Here is an 18,637-nt window from a genome sequence, read left to right as displayed (position 1 = left end):
AGTAGGCGTTTATTAGGGTTATGGGGGTGGGCTTTGCTTCTTAAACCCATTCATACTTTTCTTCTATTGGGGAAGCCATGAACAAAATGGACTAGTAGCCATATGACAAATATAATGCTACTTTTCATAATACCCAATGCTATGAAAGCTTGCTTAGAGAACACTGCTTTGTCCCAAGGCTGAAGTAGCTTCCTACGTCTCCATGTCTGTATCCTTAATAAACTGGCTCTGTGGAGGCAGACTGTGAGTACACTTACCAAGTAGTTGCACTGGCAAGGCTGGGTGGAATTTCCTCATCCATCTAACTACAGACGAAACACGTCATGCTCAGATACACACACAATGCAGTAACTATGCCCACAAGTAAAATGTAAGCCCAGCAAGTCGTATTATCAACAGCTCTTCTCATGGGGAGGAGCTGGAATATGGATATAAAGAGATAAGGTAAAATGGCAGGCGAGAAAGTTTTTCCTCAGTGGGCCAAGCTAAAACCTAAGGTGAAGGGCGGAAACCTTTATCCCTTCTTCAGAATCAACTAACTCCAGGAACTGTGTCAGGTGAGGTGGTTATTATTATTCCCATTTATGGAAAAATGAAGTTCAGGAATTTAAGTAACTTGCTAAGATCACAGAGCCAGGGGGTGGCAGAGCCATGATTTTAGCCTAAATCACCTGTCTCCCACCACCACTACTACCATGACAACTGCTGTCTCCCCACATCGGCACTCAGTAGTTGTGGTTATCTACTGCTGCACAGCCAACCAGCCTATCGTTTAGGGTTCTAAAAAACATTTGTCTCTCACAAGTCTGTGGATTGACTGGGTTCATCTGGGAAGTTCTTAACTGGGGTCTCTCATGTGATTGCAGTCAGATGTAGTCTGGCACTCAGTCATCTGAAGGTTCAACTGGGCTGGACATTTCAAGATGACCCACCCACATGGCTGGTAACTCATCCCGGGTATTGGCTGGGAGCCCAGCTGGGACCACCCATCAGAAATACCTACACATGGCTTTGTAGCTTTTGCTTCTCACAGCATGGTGCCTGGGTTCCAAGAGGCTGTATCCCAAGAGCAAGCATTCCAAAAGGCACCGTGACAGAAACTGCCAGTCCAGTTAAGGGCTACTCCCAGAAATGACAGTGTCATTCCCATTATATTCTATTGGTCAAAACAGTCACAGATGGGCTTCCCTGGTGGCACAGTGGTTGAGTGTCCGCCTGCCGATGCAGGGGACATGGGTTTGTGCCCCAGTCCAGGAAGATCCCACGTGCCGTGGAGCAGCTGGGCCCGTGAGCCGTGGCCACTGGGCCTGTGTGTCCGGAGCCTGTGCTCCACAACGGGAGAGGCCACAACAGTGAGAGGCCCGCATACCGCAAAAAACAAACAAACAAACAGTCACAGATTTCAGGGAATGGAGAAAATCTACTTGTCAAGGTCACATTGCAGAAGAACATGTGGAATGGGATGAATTCTTGCAGTCATCTTTGGCAAATAGTCTGCCACAGGGAGTATTGAACATAATGCCTCTTGAGGAGAACTCTTAAGTTACTGATAAGGGTGGAACATAGATTGTAACGAGAATGTGACAGGAGATGAGATAAAAGTTTATGAAGAAGACGAAGAATAGTCTTTAATATGATTCTGATGAATTTGTATTTATCCTGAAGGCAATGGGGTAATATTAAAGGAGTTTTTAAAATAAATTTATTATTGTTTAACATTATAAAAGAAATAAATGCACAGGTGATAACCATGGATACATCTGTTTAGGTAATTCTTTCACACTTTCCACTCTCTACTCAAATCTCGCCACCCCTCTCTCCATTCTCACTCTCAGCGAATGAGCTTACCTTCCTCTTTCAAGGAGAACCAAGAAGCAATCAGAAGAGGATTTCCACATGTTTCTACCAAGAAAGCTACCCACCTACATACATGCATCTTTGCACATCCTCTTACTTCCCTCTTGTTCCTCTGCATATTCTGTTACTCTTATTTAATGTCAATCCCTCCACTTGTACAACAGATGCCATTACTCTCACCTCCTCCAGGATATCACTCCAGCAATAGATTGTCCTCTCTCTTTGCTGCACTGTTTTCCCTGCTCCACTGAATCATCTCCAACAGCACACAAACATGCCGAGTTTATTTTATCTAAAAAACAGATAGCAACCCTTCTTTGGCCCCATGTTTCCCCTTCTACCATTATCCCCTTTCACCTTTCACTGCTCTGTGTACAGCAAAATATTTCAATAGAATCATTTTTTTAATTTTCACTCTTACCTGTTTATTCATATTTAATCTACCTGTTTTGTAACAGGATTAATTTTTAGGCAAAGCAGCAAGCAGAACAAACTTCAAAGGGCTTCACATTCGCATAGGGGCTTTTTGAAGCCCTTTAGGATTCATAGGAAGCTATATTCAAAAAGAGTGGTTTATGTTTTAAGTAAATCTGAATTTCACCATCTTAAAGCTTGGCCACAAGACAAAGAACAGGAAAGAAAATGTCCAGGAGACCTAAAAAAGTGAGAAGAGTCAGTATTGGTGTAGAGGTTTAAGTGCATTTCAAAAAATTGAAACCTCACTGCTACCCCTTGAAAACAGTATCACCTCATTTTATAGATGAAAAACTGAGATTCAGGGATTCTGAATGTCTTTCTCAAGGCTATAGAGGTGGGGAAGGATAGATCTGGAATTGGGATCCAGGCATTTTGCCATCAGATCCCAAACTCAGCCTCTATTTCTTTCCACTTAAGTTTCTTAAGTTTGCTTCTAACGTTTTTTCATCTGGAGAAGAGAGCCTTGATTTACTGAGGCTCTGGGACATTGCTCATCTAGGCATAGAAATGGGCTGGATTTGCCCAGCACAAGCATGATTGTCTTATTCTCTCTTGGACTCACTCCAATCAGAAGTTTTGCCTCTGATCAACTGAAACTGCTCTTATCAAGGTCACCAGTGACTTTCAATTTGCAAAATCCAGCGTCATCTCTCAGTACTCATCTTGACATTAGCAGCACTGCCAGAACTGATCACCTTCATCATTGAAACCCGTTGCTCACGCTGTCTTGGTTTTCTTCATATCTACTGACCACTGCTCACTTCTCTTCATCTTCATGAGTTCTAAAAACTTGGAGTGCCTCAGGGCTCAGTCCTCTGACTTGTCTTTGATACATGCACCCACTACTTAGGAGATCCCCTCTGGTCATATGGTATGAAATGCCATCTGTATACTGATAACATACAGATTTACATCTCCATCCCAGACCTTTCCTTTAAGCTCCCTTTGAGTCTTCATTTATAGGCTGGTTTCTACTTTAAAACTCTTTGGCTATTAAGTAATGTATTAGTAGATCAAATAGTTTTTTAAAACTCGTCTCAGTAAATGCTAAAAAGAATGTTTTGATAAAATTCAATTTGTCTTATTAAAAAAATATATTTCTATTTATCTTGAACTGGCATAACACTTAATTATGAAACATTAGAGGCATTACCATTCCTGGAAAAAAGCAAAGATGCCTCCAGCCACCATTAAAAATTAATATTGTTTTGAAGGTTCCAGTCAATCAATAAAATATGAAACAGAAGTAAGCATTATAGCTATTAGGAAGAGATAAATTTATTATAATTTTTAACTTTTATAATTTGATATCCAGAACTTTCCAGAGGATCAACTAAAAAACTACTATATTAGTTTATATATATAGATATAAATAATATATTATATATTAGTTTATATATATATATTATATATATAATATACTAAAAAATTAGAAAATGGTTGGATACAGAAGTGGAAGAAATTTTTATTAAAAAAACCCCAAAACACTAGCAATAACCAGTTATAAAATAGGATTTTTTAAATGATTGTACAACAATTCCAGCCTGAATCATAAAATGTCTGACAATACCCTTGATAAGAAATATTCAGGACTTATATGAAGAGATAGCAGAAGACTATGACTATAATGGAATAATAACCATTCAGCAAGAATTCTCATCCTTGTCCGCAATCAACTTGATGTACTCTGCATCTGTGGGATACCTGAATAGACAATGAATCATCCCAAATTGAGGACGTGGACTTTGGGAGCAACAATATATATATATTTTTTCCCCTTTTTCTCTTTTGGTGAGTGTGTATGTGTATACTTCTGTGTGTGATTATGTCTGTATAGCTTTGCTTTTACCATTTGTCCTAGCGTTTGGTCTATCCGTTTTTTTGGTTTGTTTTTGTTTTTTTAGTATAGTTTTTAGCACTTGTTATCATTGGTGGATTTGTTTTTTGGTTTGGCTGCTCTTTTTTTAATTTTATATATTTTTAATAATTATTTTTTATTTTAAAAACTTTTAAATTTAATTTAATTTTATCTTCTTCTTTCTTTCTTTCTTTCTTTTTTCATCCCTTTTATTCTGAGCTATGTGGATAACAGGCTCTTGGTGCTCCAGCCAGGCGTCAGGGGTATGCCTCTGAGGTGGGAGAGCCAAGTTCAGGACATTGGTCCACAAGAGACCTCCCAGCTCCACGTAATGTCAACCGGCGAAAATCTCCCAGAGATCTCCATCTCAATGCCAAGACTCAGCTCTACTCAACGACCAGCAAGCTACAGTGCTGGACACCCTATGCCAAACAACCAGCAAGAAAGGAACCCAACCCTACCCATTAGCAGAGAGGCTGCCTAAAATCATAATAAGGCCACAGACACCCCAAAACACACCACCAGACGTGGACCTGCCCACCAGAAAGACAAGATCCAGCCTTATCCACCAGAACACACACACTAGTCCCCTCCACCAGGAAGCCTACACAACCCACTGAACCAACCTTAGCCAGGTGGGGCAGACACCAAAAACAATGGGAACTACGAGCCTGCAGCCTGTGAAAAGGAGACCCCAAACACAGTAAGTTAAGCAAAATGAGAAGACAGAAAAACACACAGCAGATGAAGGAGCAAGGTAAAAACCCACCAGACCTAATAAAAGAAGAGGAAATAGGCAGTCTACCTGAAAAAGAATTCACAATAATGATAGTAAAGATGATCCAAAATCTTGGAAATAGAATGGAGAAAATACAAGAAACATTTAACAAGTACCTAGAAGAACTAAAGGGCAAACACAGTGATGAACAACAAAATAAATGAAATTAAAAATTCTCTAGAAGGGATCAATAGCAGAATAAGGCAGAAGAACGGATAAGTGACCTGGAAGATAAAATAGTGGAAATAACTACTGCAGAGCAGAATAAAGAAAAAATAATAAAAAGAATTGAGGACAATCTCAGTCCTCTGGGACAACATTAAACGTGCCAACGTTCGAATTATAGGGGTTCCAGAAGAAGAAGAGAAAAAGAGACTGAGAAAATATTTGAAGAGATTATAGTTGAAAACTTCCCTAATATGGGAAAGGAAATAGTTAATCAAGTCCAGGAAGCACAGAGAGTCCCATACGGGATAAATCCAAGGAGAAACACACCAAGACACATTAATCAAACTATCAAAAATTAAATACAAAGAAAAAACATTAAAAGCAACAAGGGAAAAACGACAAATAACACACAAGGGAATCCCCATAAGGTTAACAGCTGATCTTTCAGCAAAACTCTGCAAGCCAGAAGGGAGTGGCAGGACATATTTAAAGTGATGAAGGAGAAAAACCTACAACCAAGATTACTCTACCCAGCAAGGATCTCATTCAGATTTGACAGAGAAATTAAAACCTTTACAGAAAAGCAAAAGCTAAGAGAACTCAGCACCACCAAACCAATTTTACAACAAATGCTAAAGGAACTCCTCTAGGCAGGAAACACAAGAGAAGGAGAAGACCAACAATAACAAACCCAAAACAGTTAAGAAAATGGTAATAGGAACATACATATCGATAATGACCGTAAATGTAAATGGATTAAATGCTCCAACCAAAAGACAAGACTGGCTGAATGGATACAAAAATAAGACCCGTATATATGCTGTCTACAAGAGACCCACTTTAGACCTATGGACACATACAGACTGAAAGTCAGGGGATGGAAAAAGACATTCCATGCAAATGGAAATCAAAAGAAAGCTGGAGTAGCAATTCTCATATCAAACAAAATAGACTTTAAAACAAGGACTATTAGAAGAGACAAAGAAGGACACTACATTATGATCAAGGCATCAATCCAAGAAGATATAACAATTGTAAATATTCATGCACCCAACATAGGAGCACCTCAGTACATAAGGCAAATACTAACAGCCATAAAAGGGGAAATCGGCAGTAACACAATCATAGTAGGTGACTTTAGCACCCCATTTTCACCAATGGACAGATCATCCAAAATGAAAATAAATAAGGAAACACAAGCTTTAAGTGATACATTAAACAAGATGGACTTAATTGATATAGGACATTCCATCCAAAAACAACAGAATGCACTTTCTTCTCAAATGCTCTGGAACATTCTCCAGGATAGATCATATCTTGGGGCACAAATCAAGCCTTGGTAAATTTAAGAAAATTGAAATTGTATCAAGTATCTTTTCCGACCACAACGCTATGAGACTAGATATCAATTACAGGAAAAAAAACTGTAAAAAATACAAACACATGGAGGCTAAACAATACACTATGTAATAACCAAGAGATCACTGAAGAAATCAAAGAGAAAATCAAAAAATACCTAGAAACAAATGACAATGAAAACACGATGACCCAAAACCTATGGGATGCAGCAAAAGCAGTTCTAAGAGGGAAGTTTATAGCAGTACAATCCTACCTTAAGAAAGAAGAAACATCTCAAATAAACAACCTAACCTTACACCTAAAGCAATTAGAGAAAGAAGAACAAAAACCTTCCAAAGTTAGCAGAAGGAAAGAAATCATAAAGATCAGTTTAGAAATAAATGAAAAAGAAATGAAGGAAACGACAGCAAAGATCAATAAAACTACAAGCTGGTTCTTTGAGAAGATAAACAAAATTGATAAACCATTAGCCAGACTCATCAAGAAAAAAAGGGAGAAGACTCAAATCAGTAGAATTAGAAATGAAAAAGGAGAAGTAACAACTGACACTGCAGAAATACAAAGGATCATGAGAGATTACTACAAGCGACTATATGCCATTAAAGTGGACAACCTGGAAGAAATGGACAAATTCTTAGAAAAGCACCACCTTATGAGACTGAACCAGGAAGAAGTAGAAAATATGAACAGACCCATCACAAACCCTGAAATTGAAACTGTGATTAAAAATCTTTCAACAAACAAAAGTCCAGGACCAGATGGTGCTTCACAGGCAAATTCTATCAAACATTTAGAGAAGAGCTAACAGCTGTCCTTCTCAAACTCTTCCAAAATATAGCAGAGGGAGGAACACTCCCAAACTCATTCTACAAGGCCACCATCACCCTGATACCAAAACCAGACAAAGATGTCACAAAGAAATAAAACTACAGGCCAATATCACTGATGAACATAGATGCAAAAATCCTCAACAAAATACTAGCAAACAGAATCCAACAGCACATTAAAAGGATCATACACCATGATGAAGGGAGGTTTATCCCAGGAATGCAAAGATTCTTCAGTATACGCAAATCAATCAATGTGATACACCATATTAACAAATTGAAGGAGAAAAACCATATGATCATCTCAATAGATGCAGAGAAAGCTTTCGACAAAATTCAACACCCATTTATGATAAAAACCCTCCAGAAAGTAGGCATAGAGGGAACTTACCTCAACATAATAAAGGCCATATATGACAAACCCACAGCCAACATTGTCCTCAATGGTGAAAAACTGCAACCATTTCCACAAAGATCAGAAACAAGACAAGGTTGCCCACTCTCACCACTCTTATTCAACATAGTTTTGGAAATTTTAGCCGTAGCAATCAGAGAAGAAAAAGAAGTAAAAGGAATCTAAATCGGAAAAGGAGAAGTAAACTGTCACTGTTTGCAGATGACATGATACTATACATAGAAAATCCTAAAGATGCTACCAGAAAACTACTAGAGCTAATCAATGAATTTGGTAAAGTAGCAGGATACAAAATTAATGAACAGAAATCTTTTGCATTCTTATACACTGATGATGAAAAACCTGAAAGTGAAATTAAGGAAACACTCCCATTTACCATTGCATCAAAAAGAATAAAATACGTAGGAATAAACCTACCTAAGGAGACAAAAGACCTGTATGCAGGAAATTATAAGACACTGATGAAAGAAATTAAAGATGATACAAATAGATGGAGAGATATACCATGTTCTTGGATTGGGAGAATCAACACTGTGAAAATGACTATACTACCCAAAGCAATCTACAGACTCAGTGCAATCCCTATCAAGCTACCACTGGCATTTTTCACAGAACTAGAACAAAAAATTTCACAATATATATGGAAACACAAAAGACCCCGAATAGCCAAAGCAATCTTGAGAAAGAATAACAGAGCTGGAGGAATCAGGCTCCATGACTTCAGACTATACTACAAAGGTACAGTTATCAAGACAGTATGGTACTGGCACAAAAATAGAAATATAGATCAATGGAACAGGATAGAAAGCCCAGAGATAAACCCTTGCACATATGGTCACCTTATCTTTGATAAAGGAGGTAAGAATATTCAGTGGAGAAAAGACAGCCTCTTCAATAAGTGGTGCTGGGAAAACTGGACAGCTACACGTAAAAGAATGAAATTAGAACACTCCCTAACACCATACACAAAAATAAACTCAAAATGGATTAAAGACCTAAATGTAAGGCCAGACACTATCAAACTCTTAGAGGAAAACATAGGCAGAACACTCTATGACATAAATCACAGCAAGATCCTTTTTGACCCATCTCCTAGAGAAATAGAAATAAAAATAAACAAATGGGACCTAATGAAACTTCAAAGCTTTTGCACAGCAAAGGAAACCATAAGATGAAAAGACAACCCTCAGAATGGGAGAAAATATTTGCAAATGAAGCGACTGACAAATGATTAATGTCCAAAATTTACAAGCAGCTCATGCAGCTCAATATCAAAAAAACAAACACCCCCATCCAAAACTGGGCAGAAGACCTAAATAGACATTTCTCCAAAGAAGATATACAGATTGCCAACAAACACATGAAAGAATGCTCAACATCATTAATCATTAGAGGAATGCAAATCAAAACTACAATGAAATATCATCTCACACCGGTCAGAATGTCCATCATCAAAAAATCTACAAGCAATAAATGCTGGAGAGTGTGTGGAGAAAAGGGAACCCTCTTGCACTGTTGGTGGGAATGTAAATTGATACAGCCACTATGGAGAACAGTATGGAGGTTCCTTAAAATACTAAAAATAGAACTACCATACAACCCAGCAATCCCACTCCTGGGCATATACCCTGAGAAAACCATAATTCAAAAAGAGTCATGTACCAAAATGTTCATTGCAGCTCTATTTACAATAGCCAGGATGTGGAAGCAACCTAAGTGTCCATCAACAGATGAATGGATAAAGAAGATGTGGCACATATATGCAATGGAATATTTCTCAGTCATAAAAAGAAATGAAATTGAATTATTTGTAGTGAGGTGGATGGACCTAGAGTCTGTCATACAGAGTGAAGTAAATCAGAAGAAGAACAAATACCATATGCTAACATACATATGGAATCTAAAAAAATAAAAATGATCATGAATAACCTAGGAGCAAGATGGGAATAAAGACGCAGACCTACAAGAGAATGTACTTGAGGACACGGGGAGGGGGAAGGGTAAGCTGGGACAAAATGAGAGAGTTGGATGGACATATATACACTACCAAATGTAAAATAGCTAGTGGGAAGCAGCCACATAGCACAGGGAGATCAGCTCAGTGCTTTGTGACCACCTAGAGGGGTGGGATAGGGAGGGTGGGAGGGAGGGAGACACAAGGAGGAAGAGATATGGGGATATATGTGTATGTATAAGTGATTCACTTTGTTATAAGACAGAAACTAACACACCACTGTAAAGCAATTATACTCCAATAAAGATGTTTTAAAAAAACGGAATTCTCACCTTGTTCAACGTAAGGGATTTCATACTGTAGAGAAACCCTAAAGTGAAATGAAATTGGGAAATTTATTATTAAGGTTTTATAAGGGGGACATAGACTTTTCCTATATAGGAGAATTGGATGTTATAAATGTGCTCATTCTTTTCAAATTAATTTATTGTTATGTAATTCTTATTAAAACATAGAGCTATTTTTTCTTCAATAACTGACTCTAAAGTTAATGAGATGAATAATAGACAGGGATAACTGATAAGAAATTTTGGGGGGTTGACGGGACTCCTACAATATATAATAAAGCTAAAGTCATTAAACCTGAAAACAAATCAATAAAACAAAATAGGTAGTAGATTAGTTTGCTAGAGCTTCCATAACAATGTACCACAGACAGGCTGAGTTGAACCACAGAAACTTATTTTCTCACAGTTCTGGAGACTATAAGTCCAAGAGTGTGTTGTTCACAGGGTTGGTTTCTTCTGAGGGCTTTGTTTCTGTGTCTTTACATGATCTTCCCTCTGTACCTGTTTGTGTCCTAATCTCTTCTTCTTATAATGAAATCAGTCATATTGGATTAGGGCTAACCATATGACCTCATTTAACCTTAATGAGCTTTTTAAATGTCCTATCTCTAAGTACAGTCACATCTGAGTACTGGGAGCGTAGGACTTCAACATATGAATTTGGGGGGAGGAAGCAGACACAGTTCAGCCCATAACAGAAAGAGATTCTAATTTATTAAAACGTTGTACTAGTGTGAAATTCAGGGCCAGGTTACTAAGTTAATTAAAAAATTGTTTTCAGTTATCTATGAAAAAAAGGAGAAAACCATTTTCATTTATGAGACTTGTGGGAAATAGATTATTACAAAAACTGCGCCAGACATTGAAATAGGAAAGTACCAAATGATCATTGTTTTAGTCTGCTCGGGCTGTCATAACAAAGTACCATAAGACTGTGTGGCTTAAACAACAGAAATTTATTTTCTTATAGTTCTAGATACTGGAAGTCCAAGATCAAGGTGCCAGCCGATTTGGTCTCTAGTGCGGACCCACTTCCTGCCTTGCAGATGACCACCTTCTCATTGTGTTTTCACATGGCAGGCAGAACAAGCTATGGTGCCTCTTCCTTTTTTTATAAGGGCAGCAGCCCTATTGGATTATGGCCCCACCCTTATGATCTCATTTAACTTTTATCACTTTCTCACAGACCCCACCTCCAACTAAAGTCACATGGGGTTAGGGCTTCAACATATGAATTTTAGAGGGACACAAACATTCCATAAAAATCATGAAGCTATCACTTTCTAATTACTGTCTTCCCCTTCCCACCATCAAGAAAGAACAACTTTAGCCTGCCTGCCCAAGTTTGGGAAAGGGCTTCTGGGCAGAGAACTGGAACCAAAGAGCCAATTACCAGTAATGTTTTATGGGAATCTGTGTCACCACACAGAGCTTTAAAAGAGCTAAAAGAGGGACTTCCCTAGCCATCCAGTGGTTGAGACTGCTTGCTTCCAATGCAGGGGACATGAGTTTGATCCCTGGTCAGGGAACTAGGATTCCGCATGCTGCATGGCACTGCCAAAAAAAAAGAAAGAAACATGAGCTTCTTTTAAAGTGGTGAATTATTCAATAAATTCCATTTGGAAAATTGGTATAGTATTTAGAAAAATAATCCCTTTAGATCTTCACTCTATACTTAATTCTCAAAATTTCTGAGGGGACTTCCCTGGTGGTCCAGTGGCTAAGACTCTGTGCTCCTAATGCAGGGGGCCCGGGTTCCATCCCTGGTCAGGGAACCAGAGCCCACATGCCACAGCTAAGAGTTCGCATGCCGCAACTCTGACCCGGGGCAGCCAAATAAATAAAAATTACTCTAAAATAAAATAAAACCTTCCAGATGGATTTAATATTTAAAATTATTAAATATTTAAAATTTAAAGATTTAAATATTTTAAAATGAACCAAGAAAATATAGATGAATGTATATTTGTTTATGGATAAAGAAGGCCTTTCTTAAAGAGCAATAAATCACTGAGGAAAACATGTTTAGGTTTGACTTCCCTTGTGAAAATAGCTTCCCTTGATTTAAAGGAAAAAAGACCAATATGAGAAGTCAAACAGTAATCTGGGAAAGACATTGGTAGCCAAAATGATGGACAAAAGGTCTATATTTTCACCACATCTATGTCCTCTGCAATTCAGTTAGAAAACACTAAGTTCCCAGTAGATAAATATGAGTAGGACACAGAGACAACTCGTGAATATGGGAAAATATCCAACTTGTTTTTAAGTCAAAGAAATTTGTTGCCTATAAAAGAAGTAGAGATTTTTTTTATAAGTGAAATAGGAACTTTATACATTACTGATAGCAGTGTAGTACTACCCTTTGGGGAAAAAATTTTGCAGTAAATTTCTTATGATGATAAAAATGATAATAACAAAAACAACTAAGTTTTATAGCAATTTCTGTGTGCCCTGCACTGCTTTAAGCCTTCACATGTTTTAATTAATCCTGTCAATATCCTATAGTGTAGGAACTTTAATTATCCTTATTTTACAGTTGAGAAATTGAGGCACAGGAAATGTAACTTGCTCAGGATCACAGAAATAAACTGGTGGAGACATGGCTTAAACCCACTAGTCCTACTTTGGGGATGTTTTTCCTCATGGAGTCTTCTGAAAATTTGCTGGGGGGCAACTTTACTCAAAGAGATAGTCTTTGCACCATGCCCCCTTTTTGTACATGTTGGCATTTTTGTTCATGCAGTTCTTGCTGTTTGAATATTCTTTTTTACCCTCTCTGACTTAGAACAGGTGTCATTCCCCCCAAGAAGCATTTTCTGTCCCTCTTCAATCTTGACCTCCCCATTTCTGATTCCCTTCTGCCACCTTCCAGATTGGATATCTTTCTTTGTGTACCATTACAACCAATTAAACAAAAATTTCTTAAATGTTCTGGCTATGTTTCTGTACTTTCTGCCCCTCCCAACTTCTCCTACTGCTGATTGACGGCAGGGATTGTGTCTATTTTATTTTTGAATCCCTAGTGCCTCGTACAGTGCCACATAGTAGGCCCTTTCCTTTCCTTGTTAACATTTTCTTATTTTACAAAGTCTTTTCAAGTTAATATAACTCCATCACTGTAATCATAAATATAGTGAACAACACAAACATGAATGTCCATGTAGGGTCAAGTTTCAATCAGTTCAACTGTGTTCTTCTTAACAATTTAAAAATTATTATTTGGCGTTGTTTGGTTGGGCTTTGTTTGTTTTGTTTTTGTTAACGTGCTATCTCTCTTTGGGAAAAAAAATGTCCATATCTGAAAGATAAGCCTCCACCTAATATTCTCTCGCTTTATGAACTTCCTCTTTTAAGGTCAATTTTGACCATGAAGCATATTTCTAGAATTTTTCAATTTTTGGTTTGATTTTGTTTTTCATTGTAGTGATTCTAGCCAAGATCCCTCTTTGAGACTGCAGAGCAATTTAATTTTTCCCTTCAAAGGTACAGTGCTTGTTTTTTGTTTGTTTTTAGAATTACTGCAAAAGCAGTGGTTTCATGGAGTTACTGCTCAGAGTATTTTTTCTCCCAAGAGACACAAATGTTTCTGCTAAATTTTTATCCTCACAATCTGTATTTTGATAATTAAGTACATCTTAGGCCTTGATAGGTTGGCTGCTATGGTGCTCAAGGTCAAGGATCATCTTTTTTAGGGTCACATTTATTGTGACCATCTAATGAGAGCACCACATCTCTTACCTGGGCTGGTTTTAGATGGCTCTGAACATTCCTTAGTGTCAGGATTATTCCAGAAACTTGCTATTTTGAATTGCTAATCTTATTCCCAGTTGAAAGCATAATTTAAACATTATTGCATTTTAAAGACAGATGAAAAACTATTTTTCAAAAATTTTGTAAAAATTACAAACCTCAGTATGAAATCAGTACTTCTGGCTTATCACAGAACAAAGTGTGGCAGGGGAAGTCAAACTCAGTGTGGTCCTTTTTCAGAAAAAGAAAACAGTTGACAGCAGGAAGCTGACCAAATTTGTGGGTGGGGGGCAATGCTGGTATGTGAAAAGAAAGCAAAAATTTTATCAATCTCCAGTTTTGTGGGTCTCCATCCACTTGTTAAGCATTTGGATTAATGACTTTGGACTTCGGTTTGGAAGGGCGTTCCTGCCCCTCTTTGGTAGACCACATCTGATTAGAAATGAGAGTGAGGGCAGGGTTGTGTTAAGGTTGCGGAGGTTGGCAGTGGTGTGAGCTAGTACGTCTTTCTGCTTAGACTCCTCCATCAGCCGTTATGTAGTAGAAGTTGCCCCATATATGCAAAGAGCATTTAAAGTTTAGAAACACCATTTTTTCTCTCTACAAAGTGTGACTTTCAAGACTCAAAAAAAAAAAAAAAAAATTAGCTTTGGACCTTGGAGCCGAAAAGGAGGTTTTAATTCTAGGCTGCATCCTCCTCGTCCTCCCAGAGCAAGAAGACAAATGTTTTGGCCTCAGTAGCCAAAGGGATTTAGTGAAAGAAAACTGCTTACAGATAAGAGAAGATACCTGAATAGGTAGCCGAAGGTAAAGAGTGTTACCATAGCACAGCGGATAAGAGGACACACTTTCAAGTCAGAACAAACTGGTTGAAACCCCAGTTCCCCATTTATTACTTTGTCATCTTAATACTGTTATTTGACATCTCTGAACCTTGTTTTCCTCATCTGTAAAATGGGTAAGTTTTTGTAAATGAGGATTAAATTAGTTTATATATGTAAGGTATTGTGTGCTTTTAACACAGCAAACACATAATTGGTAGTTGTTGAACGGACTTCAGAATTCTTTTGCAAAGGAAAAAAATGAATATGACATTGTATGGGAAGCTAGTGCTCCTTAGGCTGTAATATATGGATATTTCAAGTTCCAAGGAAAGAAACATGTTCCTGATATTTCCTCTAATAGAATTCCTTATAAAGATACACAAGGAACTAAAGAGAAAAGGGAGTGGCGAGTAAGAAGACCAGGGATCACAATAGTGACAGTGAGGCCGGCTGGGTGGGAATAGGTAAGTCTGGTGTCTGCACAGATCCTGTGTAACGGAGAACGCACGCTTAGACATGAGTTCCCTCCAGTACACCTGTGTTACTAATAAAGTCCAGTATAGTAATGGAGCTAATTAATGTTGTTTTAATGAATAAATGAGAGGTGGTGAGGTGAGCTTGACCGTCCCCACCTCTTCACTCAGGTGGTGAATGGAAAACCCGTTATGAGACACAACTTGAATTGAATGACCAACTAGAAAAGCAGATTGTTTCTCTCAAAGAGAAAATGGAAAAAATCTGTGGAAATCCTTCAGGTACAGAAGCGCCTATATATATGTTTTATAAGTGGAGTTAAAATTGATAAAACATCAGTTGCTCATATTTGCTTTATTGTAGACAGACTGTCTCCTATTCGTGTCTATGAATGGATGCCAGTGGTGAGTAAAAGATGTTGAAACAAAAGGAATAATTGAAGGAAATTATGTGTACTTTTCCCCAGACAGATTTCAAACAAAAGTTTAAAGACTGTGACAAGGTCCAAATAAAATATCTTATTCAGTGGAGCTTTCCTGTGATGTAAAGAATCCTATAAACAAGGCCTTCAGCTTGGTCTCTCCTGTAAAAAGCTGGGCAGGGATTCTGTTGCAGGTACAAACAAAATGGAAGTGAAAGGATCTCAGTGGTCAGGCTGGGGGGAAACCTGAGTGTATTCCTTACAACCTGAAAGAGCCTGTTTAACTCAGAAATACCTCTCTCATACCCATCTAGAACAGTTCCATTCTAGTTCCTAGAACCCATAAATTACCCTGTAACCGCACTGGGCTGCTTCACCTACTTTTTCTTTTGGTTGCCCTAGTGACATCTTTCTTCTTTTGAGAGGTAATTTAAATCTCCGATAAATGAATTTATGTTTTCTACTTTACAAAGAGTATTCGTTTGTTTTTCATTCATTCAAATATTTGTTAATATTATTTTTTAATGTAGAGGAGGCCCAAAGCATGACTTATGTTGAACTCTTGCTGAATTTTTATTTCAAGAATACTCAGAAAAACATGGAAATCTCGTAAATAAACCAAGGGTACTTTGCATGAAAATGAAAATACAATACTCAGCCAAATTGGCAGGACTTAATATTACACTAATAATTATAATAACTTGTCCTAAATTAACATATGTAATATGCAAATTAACTTATATACATTATTTCAGTCTTGCAACAAACCCCATGACATACAATTTTATATTGTTATTTTAATACATGTGATTCTAAGCTTAAAGAGATTGAATGATTTACTCAGTTTCACACAGTCTGGAAATGTGGAGTCAGAGTCTCTCCCTCTTAAACCTCTGCCATTTAACTCTGCTATACCAGCAGCCCTTTGATACTGCTGATCAGAAATAATGTGTTTCTCAGTAGCTGTAGGTAGAGCACTAAGCTGCCTGCTGTATTCACAGAAGCCCTGGGCATTTATGGAGAGCGCTCTTTGAATAACTGCAAACCTTTAGTGAAAGACATAGAAAAATCTTGTATGTTTGTTAATGAATTGAGGGAGAAATTAACTTTTTTGCAGACCTCTCTGTTATTTACAACCCAGAAATACCCTTATGTCTGTGTGTTGGAAAGTCAGGAAAATAACGTTTTTTTGTTGTTGGAAAAGTGGTGAAGTTTTTTCCTCTGCCATGGAGTCATAGCTCCATCTTGTGGTAGTTAGAAATTGCTGCAAGGGCTCTTTTAAGCTTAGTGTTTCTTAACTGTAGGTAGAATTTTATTACTACCTACAGAATATAAAATATCAAGTTCTACCTACAGAATATAATATATTCTGGCTTCCTGCTTGTTGACAGCCTACCCCCAGTCATAGCTCAAGAAACGGGGTATCTAGCCTCCTGGAGGGTAGCAACAAGTGCTGGTGTGACATGGGAGAAGACTCTGTAGTATATCTAAAAAGCATTTAATCAGTTTTCTCATTGCTGCCTCAGACTCTGTAATTTATTCATGTTCATAAAAATACTTATTTCCCTTGATGAATTTGTCTTATTCTTGAAGAAAATGTCTTTCTCTAAGAGGTTTAGATCTGAAGGCAGAGAATTATATTTCTCTTCAGTAAAGAACAAAAGAAATGTTAGAAGAACCAAGAGTGGGGCCACATACTAAGCAGAAAGGAGAGAGAATGAAAGTTCAGGCTCTTAAGGAGCTGGTCCTCTCTATTCTCTGGGCAGATGCCCTGAGTACCTGGGTTTTCTTACACAGTGGAATCCAGAGGGCGTTTGTCTGAAGAGCAGGGATTAGGAATCTAACCAGGGAGTTGGTGATGGAAGTAGCCAACTACTGAGCAAAAAGCATTAGGGATCCAAAAATCCTATATCCAGTATAGGAAAGAAATCTCTCTTTTCGGAGGACAAAAGAGTCTTATTCTTTATATCAGAAACAATATTTGTGAGATTCAGACATGTACCCTTTGTGTAATACAAATATTTTTGGTTTTCTGTTAGGTTGATAATCAGAGAAAAGGGCCTAAATTAGTTGTTTTGTGGGACAGAGTATGACTTCAAACACCATTTGTAAATTTACTGACTCTCTATCCTTGTTGTAGATTGCTTAGTCTTTAGGAGAAACCTGAACCCACATACTTAAGAAACTGATGTCAGTTAGTTTGAATACTGATTTTGAGTAACTTCAAAGTGCAGCTTTGCTTATGAGCACTGGTTTTTGACCTGTGCATGTCTAATTTCTTTAAATGTTATCATTAGAAAAAGAAATATGAAACATCCAATAAATTATTTTCAACCTGGACCACTAAAGTGGACTTGATTTTAATATTTTAGAAAAAGTATTTACTTAAGTGAGAGTGGGGTTCTAGTCCTTGTTTGGATACAGATGGGCTTCAAGCCTTCAACCTTTCTGAAGATTGCTTTTCTCATCTGAAGGCAGTATGCTTAGATAAACTTTAAAGTGCCTTACAGTGGTATAATTTGTTAAACTTTAATTTTAGCAAGATGTCTCAGTTAAGGGTTATGTTTGGCTGCATATAGGAGAAAGGCTTAAACAAGTAAGGTATTTTGGAGCTTTTCCTCATGTAATAGGAAAGGTGGAAGGTATGCAGTCCAGGGTTGGTGCAGTGGCTCTATAATGCCTTCAGGAGTCCAGACTCCTCCTGACTTTCCACTCTGCTGTCCTTTAATGAGTGGCTTTGTCCCCATGCTCACAAGATGGCTTCTCACTTGCTTCACAGTCTCATTCAAGGAAAGAAGTAGGAGAAGGGAAAAGGGAAAGGTGAAAGCTAGTCAAGTCAGCTTCCTCTTAACGAGCTGCACCCAGCAGTTTCCCTGTACATCTCATTGGTTAGAACTTTATCACCTGGCCACCCATGTTTGCAAGGAAGGCTGAGATTTGTAGTGTTTTAACTGAGCATAGTAGGACGAAGGGGAAGATGGACATTGGATGTGCAGTCAGTTCCATCTGCCACGCACAAGCTCTATCACCACATTTCATTTTAAGGTAATATGTGTTTATTTAATATTATTTGGAAAATAAAAGAGAAGAAAAATATTAAGTTAAACACATCTACTGTTGTCTTC

The 18,637-nt window shown here is 37.8% G+C and overlaps 1 protein-coding gene across 6 annotated transcripts in view; it reads left to right on the top strand.

Moving 5' to 3' along the window:
* Window positions 1–18,637, top strand: part of CCDC169 (coiled-coil domain containing 169) — a 42,460-nt gene that overhangs the window by 2,551 nt on the left and 21,272 nt on the right. For 2 of the 6 annotated variants that reach the window (XM_032611643.1, XM_032611645.1), the window contains exon 5: window positions 4,412–9,635. The exons of 1 other annotated variant lie outside the window; for it this stretch is intronic. In XM_032611643.1, coding sequence (XP_032467534.1) covers window positions 7,946–8,914 — 969 coding nt within the window. In that variant the 5' untranslated portion in view covers window positions 4,412–7,945 and the 3' untranslated portion in view covers window positions 8,915–9,635. Of the gene's footprint in view, window positions 1–866; window positions 1,279–3,981; window positions 4,126–4,411; window positions 9,636–15,261; window positions 15,373–15,454; window positions 15,496–18,637 lie in introns of those variants that run through there. 3 more of the 6 variants (XM_032611646.1, XM_032611644.1, XR_004346723.1) reach the window with 3 other exon arrangements.

This window comes from Phocoena sinus, chromosome 18 (assembly GCF_008692025.1).
Source record: "Phocoena sinus isolate mPhoSin1 chromosome 18, mPhoSin1.pri, whole genome shotgun sequence".
NCBI lineage: Eukaryota > Metazoa > Chordata > Mammalia > Artiodactyla > Phocoenidae > Phocoena > Phocoena sinus.
The sequence above is the reverse complement of the archived record's forward strand: the minus strand, read 5'-3'. Positions and strand labels throughout refer to the sequence as shown.